This window comes from Aedes albopictus, chromosome 2 (genome assembly GCF_035046485.1).
Source record: "Aedes albopictus strain Foshan chromosome 2, AalbF5, whole genome shotgun sequence".
Classification (NCBI taxonomy): Eukaryota; Metazoa; Arthropoda; class Insecta; order Diptera; family Culicidae; genus Aedes; species Aedes albopictus.
This window is the reverse complement of record NC_085137.1, coordinates 397,282,722-397,295,157: the sequence shown is the minus strand read 5'-3', so window position 1 is coordinate 397,295,157 and position 12,436 is coordinate 397,282,722. Positions and strand designations below refer to the sequence as shown.

General features: G+C 47.8%; 1 protein-coding gene across 1 annotated transcript; it reads right to left on the bottom strand.

The window, feature by feature from the left end:
• Positions 1-4,893: 4,893 nt before the first annotated feature.
• On the bottom strand, positions 4,894-7,977 carry LOC134288420 (uncharacterized). The gene is made up of 2 exons (XM_062853257.1): positions 7,742-7,977; positions 4,894-5,862 (listed from the first exon to the last, which is right to left on the bottom strand). The coding sequence occupies exons 1-2, from the start codon at positions 7,962-7,964 to the stop codon at positions 5,159-5,161; spliced, it is 927 nt and encodes a 308-aa protein (XP_062709241.1). The 5' UTR covers positions 7,965-7,977; the 3' UTR covers positions 4,894-5,158.
• Between the last annotated feature and the right edge of the window lie 4,459 nt (positions 7,978-12,436).

Sequence of the window (12,436 nt, the reverse complement as noted above, 5' to 3'; positions counted from 1 at the left end):
TTAATATTTTTTTCGTTCTTGCCCGACGAACCAACGAACTCCTGAAGACCTTATCCAGCCATAAAAGTACAGTTTTGAAAATAAAATTTGATTGAATGTGATTGAAAGCAATTGAAAGAAAATTATATCCTTAAAAAACGGCCTCTGGCGCGTGGACGATTTCGACATCCATATGTTCAACGTTATATTTCCAAAGGTATGTGCATGAAATCAGTCTATGTTCCATTGTCACTATCAGATTAGTGGCTCTACTATACTATCCAATAGATACATGCAAGGTTTATCAATTCGAAGTAGGGGAACGGTGACTTTGAAAACTGTCGCATTTTTTTATGGGTCATACTGTACCGTGAAGATGGCGCTAAAATTTGAAAACCTTGAGTAACCAGTTCTGATTTTACCCTGACAGCACTGGCCTTTTCAATTCCGAGCCAAGAAATCATTTCCTGTAGGAAAATATTGAGTATTTTTTCACACTAATTGAAATAATTCAAAACATTCACACCAAAAATCGATTGAGGGTTTCAGCAAAATTTTGCTGAGTTTTGCCGAACTGAAGGTTTCAGTAAACATTTTGCTGAAATTCAGCAAAATTTTACTGATTTGTTCAGTAAACTCTGCTGATCACCAGTAACGTTTTGCTGAAATTCGGCAAACTTTTTGCTGAACCCTTCAGCTCGGCAAAATTCAGCAAAATATTGCTAAAAGCGTTTGGTGTATTGAGTAACGAAAACACCCAAATTATTTCCATTTTGTTTTCTTTCAATCTAGGTGCACGTAGCATCTGTTGCATCAATTTGCAAGCGCAGCTTACGCTTCCCTTGCAGTAATGCATTTGCATCTCAATGTTAATGCTTGGGCGAGCCTGGGTGTTGATTGAAAAATATTCAAATGCGTTAAAAATTGAGGTTTAATTAACTGAAAACCAACATCATTCCGTCCGTTTCTGCGTTTACACGACTTTTTTCTCCGGCGCGGACTTTTTTCCCTGTCTCGTTAAAATTCTCCGGGTGTGTGTGTGTGTGTGTGTGTGTGTGTGTGTGTGTGTGTGTGTGTGTGTGTGTGTGTGTGTGTGTGTGTGTGTGTGTGTGTGTGTGTGTGTGTGTGTGTGTGTGTGTGTGTGTGTGTGTGTGTGTGTGTGTGTGTGTGTGTGTGTGTGTGTGTGTGTGTGTGTGTGTGTGTGTGTGTGTGTGTGTGTGTGTGTGTGTGTGTGTGTGTGTGTGTGTGTGTGTGTGTGTGTGTGTGTGTTTTTTTTTTTTTTTTTTTTATTCTAGGAGTCCAAAAATCTTCTAAAGACGCTGTGTGGGATTCGAATGTGCGCCTACCCACTAAAAACACTCTCCTAGTTCGCCTCCACCTTAAATTCCCCTCCGGTACCACCATGCAGTATTTCTTCGGAGGGGAGGCGTTATGTGCCTTGTGCACCATCACCAATTCGTTATCCTAGTTTTTTTCATGCTATGCGCACCGCTTCATTAGTATGCTGTTAATATTACAGTATCGCCACTAAGCGACATGCATGCTATTTTTCAAATTTGTTATTCTAATTCGTTCTTAGCCTTTCGGCTCCTGTTAGCTTGTTATTGCTTAGCGTACCGCCATTGAGCGGCAAACTCTATGTTAGTACCACAAATTTGTTATTCTAAAGCCACGCTGAGTTCATCGGCTCCTACTGATGTGCCCCGAAGAACGATGCCCTCCCGGTGCCGCCCGAGTGCCAATCAGCACTCGAGGCTTCCGCGCACGACTCGGATAGTCCCCGACGGTGGATATATCCTACCCGACGAAGAGTTTCCCGACACTGAAACTTCTCCCGCAACCGACTTCCCGGGCAGATGCCAAGGTCAGTCCTGCGATTCCGGTTGGAGACGGCTTCCGGTTCACAGGCGCCCTGACGACCATGCTCCGGTGCTTCTTCCCGATCGCTCTACTCTGACAGTCCCCGGCGGTGGATCTGTATTACTCCGACAGAGAAGTCCCCGACGAAAGACGTTCTCCCGTTACCGCCCGTGTGCCATTGAGCACAATGACTTTACGCGCACTACTCGGATACTCCCCGGCAGTGGATCTATCCTACTCCGACAGAGAGTTCCCCGACGTAGGAAGTTCTCCCGAATACCGACCGAGAGCCAGTAAGCTCCACACCTTAATCGCTCACGACACCGGTAGTCCCCGACGGCGGATCTACCACACGCGGACGGAACTACTACGCTTGCCCCGGATTGTCTCTACGATCATTCATTTGCTGCTCTCGCCATTTCCGCTGGAGAAACGACATTATCTTTACCACCGCAGCATTCACCGCGTTCCAGCAGGCTTCGTCGCGGCACATTCTAGTCACAATGTTGTCGGCCCTTATACCAGCACCGCAGATTGCTGTCATCTCGCTGCGCTCCACAGTGAAACGTGGACACTCGAAAACAACGTGTTCCGGCGATTCCTCGACATCTCCGCACTCAGGGCAGAACGGCGACCCTGCGTGTCCGAATCGGTGCAGGTATTTCTTGAAGCAGCCATGACCTGACAAGAACTGCGTCAAATGGAAATTCACTTCCCCATGATCTCTGTTTACCCATTCTACCAAATTTGGAATAAGCCGGTGGGTCCACCTTCCCTTCGCTGTGGTATTCCACTCGTGTTGCCACTTCGCCATCGTGACGACTCGCGCTGCCTTCCGAGCTCCTCTAGCGCCCCTGGCCTCGTAGCACTCTTTGTCCTCTTCCAGAACGAAGACGATAGGGACCATTCCGGCGATCACGCACACCGCATCCGATGATATCGTGCGATAGGCGCTCGCCACTCTCATGGCCATCAGTCTGTGCGTGCTGCAGAGCTGAACGCGATTCCTCCTAGTTTTTGTTGCGGTCGCCCAAGCCGGACCAGCGTACCTTAGGATCGATGTGGACACGCTAGCTAGTAACCGCCTCTTGCTACTGCTGATTGCCGAGTTGTTCGGCATGATCCTCGACAATGCTGTGATCACCTTTGCTGCTTTTCCGCAGGCATAATCGACGTGGCTATTGAAATTTAACCGGTCGTCGATCATAACGCCGAGATGCTTCAATTCCCGCTTGGAGTCTATGGCATGTTCCCCGACTATGATTGCAGCCTTCTGCACCACCTTGCAGTTGCTGATCAGCACCAGCTCCGTTTTCTGGTGGGCTATGGATAGTTTCTTCCTCTGCATCCAGCTCTCAACAGCATCTACCGCCTCCGTAGCAAGTATCTCCACTGCTTCTAGGGACTCGCCAACTACCACCAACGTGATATCGTCCGCGAATCCGACGATTTTGACGCCTGTCGGTAGCTGCAGTGTCAGCACCCCGTTGTACATTGCGTTCCACAACGTCGGACCTAGGATAGACCCCTGTGGGACGCCTGCACTTATCGTGACGTTCTTTTGCCCTGCACTAGTATGGTAGCACAGAGTCCGGTTTTCGAAGTAGCTACTGAGAATCCTGCAGAGGTAGTCCGGAACCTTCATCTCGTGCAGCGCTGTAGCGATGGCTTCCCAGCTTGCGCTGTTAAATGCATTCTTCACATCGATCGTGACGACGGCACAGAAGCGGTTACCCCGTCGTTTTTTCGTCCTTGCTTTGTCGGCTGTAGCAACAACCGCCTGGATAGCATCTATCGTTGACTTCCCTCTTCGGAATCCGAATTGCATCCCCGACAGACCATGCTCTCCTTCCGTGAAAGTTGTCAGCCTATTGAGGATGACTCTTTCTAGCAGCTTGCCGAGCGTATCCAGCAAGCATATCGGCCGGAATGAACCTGGTTCACCGGGTGGCTTGCCTGGTTTCGGTAGCAGTACCAGTTTTTGCCTTTTCCACTGAGACGGGAAACACCCCTCATCTAGGCAGATCTGCAGAGATGTCCGGAACATATCTGGGTTGGCCTCGACAGCTGTTCTCAACGCTATGTTGGGGATACCATCCGGGCCGGGCGCCTTCTTCGCCTTCATTTTCTTGGCCGCTGCTATCAGCTCGTCGTTGGTGATACTCACTCTCTCCTCGCCTGTATGGCCGTATGGAGTCGGTGGCCATATCGTAGGCTCGTGTTGAGGGAACAACCCTTCGACGATAACTTGCAGCTTCTCTGGGCATGTCTCAGCGGGTACCGCTGGGCCTCTGATTTTGGCCATCGCCACTCTGTATGCATCTCCCCATGGATTTGCATCAGCATCCCGGCACAACTCCTTAAAGCTTGTTTTCTTGCTCCGCTTGATCTCCTCCTTCAGAGCAGCTTTTGCGGCTCGCAGCACTACTCTACGTTCTTCTCTCTCGCCGTCGGTTCTAGCTCTTTGCATTCGTCTCCTGGCTTTGAGGCAGGCTTTCCTGAGGTCCCGAAGCGCTTCATTCCACCAGTATGCCGGACGACGTCTATGGTTCGGCTCGAACTTTCTAGGCATGGTTGTGTCGCACGCACGCACCAGCGCTGCCGTTAGCTCCTCCGGCCTTAGATTCGATCCCGGATCTTCTCTTCTGAGAGCTTCGACGAACAGCTCCTTGTTGAACTGCTTCGTCTTCCACATTCGATCGCGAGGTTGACTGCCAGTTAGTGTACTCCCTGGCCGTGATCCAATACTATACCGGACCTCCTGGTGGTCGCTGTGAGTGTATCCGTCGCAAACTCTCCAGTTCATGTTTCGCGCCAGCACGGGACTACAGAAGGTGATGTCGATTATTGATTCTCGACCATCCCTTCGGTAGGTGCTGGTGCTTCCTACGTTGGCCAAGTCCACGTCGAGCTTTGCTAGCGCTTCTAGCAGAACACGCCCTCTTGGGTTGGTGAGGCGGCTGCCCCACTCAATCGCCCAGGCATTAAAGTCACCGGCGATTACGACTGGTCTCCGGTCGGCTAGGCATCTGGTTGAACCGTTCTGCAGTCCACCGAGGAGGTGCGTAGCAGCTACAAACAAAAACTCCGTTAATTTTGGCGATCACGAAGCCTTCGTTTGCCTGGTACACTACTTCCTGGATGGGATACTTCCCCATCGTCCATATAGCAGCTGTCTTCGCCTTATCTGCGATCCAGTTATCGTCTCCAGCTGGTATACGATACGGCTCAGAAAGGATAGCCACATCGCACTTCGACTCCGATACGGATTGCCACAGCAACTGTTGTGCTGTGTCGCAATGGTTGAGGTTTAGTTGAGTTACCTCCACTGCGGTTTAGTACCTCTCGCCTGCTTAAAGGCCGGACATCTAGGGCCTCCCGTCGCGTGTCTGTTGCGACTTTTGTCGACACAAAACAGACATCTTTGCTCGTTGTTGCAGTCTTGCGCCTTGTGACCTTCCTGACCGCACCACCTGCACAGCTTACTCCTGTCGATTCCTTTGCAGTTCCGCGCCAGGTGGCCGTATTCCAGACACCTGTAGCACCCTTCCGGTCGCTGGGAGAACCTCAGTGGGCAAACTGAACAACCGACTTTGATTTTGCCGATTGTCATCGCTTTGTTGGCTGCGTCTACTGGAAGCTTTATCGACGCTGCCTGCGTTCCAAACGGTCCTCTTCTCAAGCGTACCGTCATTTCCACGCCTTCCAAGTTACATTGATCCCTCATGGCGAGTCGCACTTCCTCCTCGGTGGTGATCTCGTCCAAATCCTTGCATTGGAGCGTCGCTTCGGGACACATGGCTTTCACGTGCACCTTTTCGCCCATTACTCTCTCTGTAAGCTCTTTATACGCTGAGCTTCTGTTTTTCGAGTCTCTTTTCAACTCGAAGATCATGTCTCCTGCTTGGGTTCGTCTGATCTTCTGGACGTCATCACCAAACTCCTTGAGTTGCGGATCCGTTCTCATGGCCCGCAAGACGTCGGCGTACGTGTCTTCGCTGGTTTTTACGATGACCGCTTCACCTTGATTGTACGACATTTCCCCGAAAACCAGTTCCCCGAATGAAGTTTCCCCGAAAGTTTTTCCCCCGAATGTACCATTTCCCCGAAAAATGTTTCCCCGAATGTGCCGTTTCCCCGAAAAGATTATTGCATATGCTATTTAACATTGACCCAATGCACAACTAGGGGCATCCGGTCTTTAGGACGAAGTACGCTTAGCCAAAGTACGTCAGACCGAAGTACGTTAAGCCGAATAGATTGCGAAGCTGAAGTTCATAGGGTAGAATGGGTCAGTAGGCCGTCTTCTCATAAACGATGTTAAAATATGTTTTCAAAGGTCTAGAAGATGTATGAGTCCCTTGAGTGTTTCACATTCCTCGATATTCTTTTATCCTTTTCCCTTTTCTCACATAGATGATTTCTTGATGTTGATGTTATACTGTTAATGAAGAACTGATGATCAACCCAAGTAACATGTTGATAGACAATTAGTCTTTTAGAGGTTTTGAAAACAGCCATAAATCTTTTTATCTATTATTTTGGTTTTATTATGGTTCTAAGAACTTCTTCTAGTGTATTTGACTAAACAATGTTACTTGGGAAGTGATTACTCTGCCAACATTCCATCTGAAAATTTTGCCTCTTTTTATAACACGCAGTTGTTTTTAGTTGTAATATTGCATAGCTTATTGACAGTAGTAATTTATCAAACCACTGACTGTCCCATGACAGATTACCCAGAAAATCGGCTATTATTTTGAGTATTGGGTTATACATATGTGATCAAAGTAGGTTTTTTCTTGGGATCCAGCAGCGTCTTTTTGGCTAGATTGATAACCTTTCATTTAATAAAATTTTCCTTCTTTCAAACATAGGCTGTTCTTTCTAGATGAACTGCTCAATCAATCATCAGTAATTTGACTGCTGCTATATTTATATTTATTTTTTTTTGTGACCGACTTTTCTGGTAGGTCTAGTAGAAATCTTCATCAAAGATTCTTCCTTTCTTTCATCATATACTGTTCTTTCAAAATATTGCCGGCGGTCTAACTACTAGTATGTTCTGTAGAAATGTCAATTCCAAATGCTACTTCAGTCATGATTGATCCATTTATTTGCAAAAAAAAAAACTGAAGAGTGCTTAGCTTCAAATCTGTTTGTCAAACAAATTGAATTACATTGACTTTTGTTTTAAAGCCTGTTAATACACATTAAAATTGTGCTCATAGACTTCCTTCGCTAGCAAGAATACTTTAAGACTTAAAGTTGAAGTCATCTGGATCATGTGTTTTACAATGACATTGAACTTTAGCAGATTACTACCACAATTACGATGACTCGTTTTGAAGGTTTTATGCATTTAAAGGGCGTTTTCATCGATTGAAAAATTCAAAAATAAATAGAAAGAACAGCCTATGAATGAAAGAAGGGAAAATTATGATGAGCGTGTTCTTAATTGAGTGCCATATCATTTTCAATCAGTACAATAGAAAAGAACGACCCATATTTAAAAAAAAAAACAAACCTCATTGAAGCATCATGAAGAGCATTATACCTCGAAGAATTCATGGTATGAGGGAATGCACAATATCAATGAGATGTGAAAATTTCCATGATATTGAAATCTTTCTAAAGACTACACATCAGCACACTTTGTACTCAGGCTAACTTTCCGCTACTTCGTTTCAATGACTAGTTCAGACAATGAAATTAATCAAGAAAATGGTTAGAAACCAGTACTAAAAATAGTATTATAAATATTTCGGGGAAACGGTACATTCGGGGAAACGGCACATTCGGGGAAACGGTTCGTTCGGGGAATCGTTTTTCGGGGAAATAACTTTCGGGAAAACTTCATTCGGGGAACTGGTTTTCGGGGAAATGTCGTACAATCCTTCACCTTTCTTCCTCCTCCTGATAGGTTTTTGCGTTTTAGCGCTATCCTTTTTGTTTCTGTCCTTCCTGTTCCGGACTTCGCGCCAGGGGGAATCACCCTTTCCGCCGCTAATCACTTCGTTCGTCGGTCTTGCATCCGCATTCTTTTGTTTTTTGGGTGCTGCGAGCCTTTCATCTCCAGGTGATGATCTGGTTCTCTTTGGGGTGAATGCTGGTGTGCTATCCATCCCCAATGGCTTTCCTTTCGTCTACCGGGGGCTGTTCCGGTTTTCGCCTGTTGTAGGACCGCTGCTGCCAGGGCGTTCTTAGTCGCCGCCAACTCGGATTCAGCAGCTTCCGCTCTCTGTATCAGCCTTCTCCAGTCTTTGATGGCTGACCCAAGGCTACCTTGGATCCTTGCAACGAGGTCCTTGATATCCTTGTGCACGTTGTGCCTTTTGTCAACGAACTCACGGAGTTCGTCCGCTACAGTTTTCGCAGCTTCCACCTTTGATTGTTTTGGAAGCACATTCCATGCGCTTCGCAGCTGCCGTTGCTGCTGCTTCTCGTTCTGTTCTTGTTCGCGCTGCTGTTGGTCACACAGCTCCTGCTCTCGCTTCTGCTGCTCGTGCAGCTCTTGTTCCCGCTCCTGTTGCTCCAGCTGCTGTTGTTGCATCTGCTGGTTCTGTTCTGTCGGCGACCTCGCCAGACCGCTTCTTGCGAACGGATTCTCCGCACCTTTGCCGTTGATGTTGTTGTTGTCGTTATCTTTATCCATGCTTTTCGGGTCCCCCCTCCGAGCCGCTATCTCCACTCGTCGTAAGTAGTCGTCTATTGATCTCATGGTTGTCTATGTAACAGGGAGGCCATGATAAGGTTGTCACGGTCCTTCATGGGGTACCGTGATCAGAGCCGATCGACGCTAGTCAGGAATCTTCAACTGAGCCTACTTTCCACCAGCTAAGGTGGCGAGTTTTGAACGTACTAGGAGGCCTGCCACGGTTTTAACGGGACGGGGGCAAACGTACCATTAGCCCAAATGCCGTTTCAGAACGGTGTCACCCATTCTTAGTAAGGAAGTGGAATAATACGCAAACCAGCTCCATAGCGTCGTGTTGATTAAATCCTTGTGAAATCCTAGTCTTTGCAGCCAGTATACCGTAATTAGGACCTAACTGGTATCGGTCCTAATGTGCTCAGCGGCACGCCTTCTTTTGAGCCACCTATGGAGTTAGGCGCTCGGTCACTTTTCCACCTCCTAGAGGGTGTAGGGGGCAGAGAAAGTGCCAACTGGTGGTTTTTCATTGGCGCTAGGGAACAAGCCCCTAGCTCCCACCTCCTGTGTGTGTGTGTGTGTGTGTGTGTGTGTGTGTGTGTGTGTGTGTGTGTGTGTGTGTGTGTGTGTGTGTGTGTGTGTGTGTGTGTGTGTGTGTGTGTGTGTGTGTGTGTGTGTGTGTTTTTTTTTTTTTTTTTCCTCCCAACCTCCCGAGCAGAGAAAACCGATTGGAAAAACTCTGCTACACCTTGTCGCCTCGATCCCCCTGGTACCACTGATGCGACTGCTTCAGGGGGGGCAATGCGCTCATGCGCTCTTCTTCTTCTGTGCTCATGCACATTTTGTCGCTTCTAAATTTGCTATTCTAATCTTTTTAGTGTTCGTACCTAACCTATCGCCATTCAGCGACACAGTTGGTACAAACATACACCAAATTTGTTATTCTAATGCCGTCCGTGTGCCATTCAGCACTCCGGCTTTTCGCGCACGACTCGGATAGTCCCCGACGGTGGATCTACCCTATCCGACGAAGAGTTCCCCGACACTGAAACTTCTTCCGTTACCGATACTTCCCAGGCTGGTGCCAAGGTCGGTTCTGAGATTCCGGTTGGAGACTGGCTTCCGGTTCACAGGCGCCCTGACGACCAAGCACCGGTGCTTTTTCGCGGTCTACTCGGTCTAGTCCCCGGCGGTGGACGGACCTAGCCTACTCCGACAGAGAAAGACCCCGACGGTGGAAGTTCTCTCGACACCGATGTTTTCAACCCGACCAGTAAGGTGCCGAAGTCGGCCCGGCTATTCCGGTTGGCGGTAGACTTCCGGTTCACCGGCGCCCCGACGACCTATAACCGGTACTACGCAACGAACGACTCGGTCAAGTCCCCGGCGGTGGATCAAGCCTACTCCGATCGCGACCCAATACTCTTTGATCTTCGCGCCATCTCCGCTGGAGAGCTGACATGATCCGCGTGACCGCTCTGTTCACCGCATTCCATACGGTTTCGTCCTGACACATTCTCTCTACTACGTTGTTGGGACTCAGATTTCCAGCAGCGCTCGCTAGCATGTCACCACGTACTTCTTCAAATCGCGGACAGTCGAATATCACGTGCTCCGGTGTCTCCTCGTTGTTTGGGCATGTCGGACAGAATGGGGACTCTGCATGGCCGAATCGATACAAATACTGTCTGAAGCATCCATGACCTGACCTGTGTGTGTGTGTGTGTGTGTGTGTGTGTGTGTGTGTGTGTGTGTGTGTGTGTGTGTGTGTGTGTGTGTGTGTGTGTGTGTGTGTGTGTGTGTGTGTGTGTGTGTGTGTGTGTGTGTGTGTGTGTGTGTGTGTGTGTGTGTGTGTGTGTGTGTGTGTGTGTGTGTGTGTGTGTGTGTGTGTGTGTGTGTGTGTGTGTGTGTGTGTGTGTGTGTGTGTGTGTGTGTGTGTGTGTGTGTGTGTGTGTGTGTGTGTGTGTGTGTGTGTGTGTGTGTGTGTGTGTGTGTGTGTGTGTGTGTGTGTGTGTGTGTGTGTGTGTGTGTGTGTGTGTGTGTGTGTGTGTGTGTGTGTGTGTGTGTGTGTGTGTGTGTGTGTGTGTGTGTGTGTGTGTGTGTGTGTGTGTGTGTGTGTGTGTGTGTGTGTGTGTGTGTGTGTGTGTGTGTGTGTGTGTGTGTGTGTGTGTGTGTGTGTGTGTGTGTGTGTGTGTGTGTGTGTGTGTGTGTGTGTGTGTGTGTGTGTGTGTGTGTGTGTGTGTGTGTGTGTGTGTGTGTGTGTGTGTGTGTGTGTGTGTGTGTGTGTGTGTGTGTGTGTGTGCATGATCCGTCAGATTGTTTTTAATTGGCTGCGGGACCTTTCGTTTCGGTTGGGTGTTTGCTTCGTTTGTGACAAATTTGACTGCAGGAATTCCGGTAGGATAGCGCTCGCGATTCGATACTCAGAAAAACCGACTGTAATTATCGGGTCAATCCGGCGGGTTTCTTTTGCTTCGAGGCAAGTTCGTGGAATAACCTCATAAAGTGATCCGGTACAAATCGATCCTTAAATTGTTGTTTCAATCTATTGTTTCGTGGTTTTGAGTGATGTTTTTCGGAGAAACTACATGCCGCCGCCGTCGATACATGTGGCTCCAAAACAAATGGTACATCTAGCCGATTCCTAGAAGCCGCCCACAGAATGGGCCAACTGTAATGGAATCAAGGCTCGGAAATAAAATAAATCCAGTTTATTACGGTGAAAATTGGTTATTTATGAAGGTTGGATATTTGTTATTGGGAGATGTTCGATTCCACCACCAAGGTCCGGCTGGCTGGTTGCAGCTCGGTTCGGTCGAGGCCTCCTCCTGTCAGGAAGTCGAACTAGTAGTGTGTTATCGGCTGTTATTTGATTAGAAATTGAAAACGAAAAGGGCGCCTTTGCTCGCGGGTAGAACATTGAAAATAAAAATAAAATTTGATTTAACGTTTATTATTTGATGGATGGCGTGTTAACGCTCGCTGCTGTGGAGCTGTTAGGGAAGGGCGTGGCGACGGGTGTTGATTTTTTCCACTCGTCAGGCCGAGGTCACTCGGAACAACAAGGCTCGCATGATGTCCGCGAGCGCGATCCATTTGGCGTCCGTTTGGTTTGGTTTTTGTGTGGTGGCGCGGAGGCGGTGGCCATTATGACACACTGTTGATAAGGCCGAGCTGAAGGCAGCGCAACACGATTTGTGGGAGTGGGTGGTGAGAGTTATCGAGCTATTCGCCGCCGTCCGTCCGGCCGTCCGACCGTGGTGACGTGACGAATTAGAAGGATGACATTCAAGATTGCTTCGGTCGGTGGGTGAATTGGCTTGGCTTTGCGGACAAACGGTGTTGCTTTCGTTCGGCTTGACGATGGGCGACAGTGGCTAGGGGAAGGGGTCTTAGAATGACGAGGAAAGAATCGATAATCAATCACTTAGCCGGATGATTCGAAGAGAATGAACGAAAAGTGGATTTATATTGGGGCAGCCTAATCGAAATTGGTGATAATTTGAGGATTCTAGGAAATTTATGGTCGTGAATGAAGGCTGAAATTGGTATGTTATCGCAGTTTAATGCGAAGTTTGCTGATAGGATCGCTATGACTGGCTGCAGCTGATTCAATGTTCATGTAAAGCCCATATGGCTGAAGCGGTGACGGGTTCAATTCCTGGTCGGTCCATTGTTCGTAACGTAAATTTCTTTGAGCATAAAATAAATACGAATGAAATATTATAACTGGCAAAGCAAGCTTTCATGAATTATTTTTTTCATATTTTTTTTAATTATAGTGAGAGGGGAATTATTGCAGGAATTTCTTTTAAGAATTCAGCAAGAATTCTCTAAACATTTTTTCGAGAATCCTTTTGGAATTGTTCCTTTTCATGAACTTTCCTTAAATTTTCTCCACGATTGTATCTAGGAACACTCTCAGAAATTCCTTTATGGAAACCT

What these genes read in the sequence shown, in the direction of transcription:
- LOC134288420 (XM_062853257.1), bottom strand. Translation starts at nt 7,964, where the DNA reads ATGGATAGCACACCAGCATTCACCCCAAAGAGAACCAGATCATCACCT. An exon ending in TATCAGGAGGAGGAAGAAAG is followed by an intron (nt 5,863 to 7,741) that starts GTGAAGGATTGT and finishes CGTACAATCAAG; the next exon opens with GTGAAGCGGTCATCGTAAAA.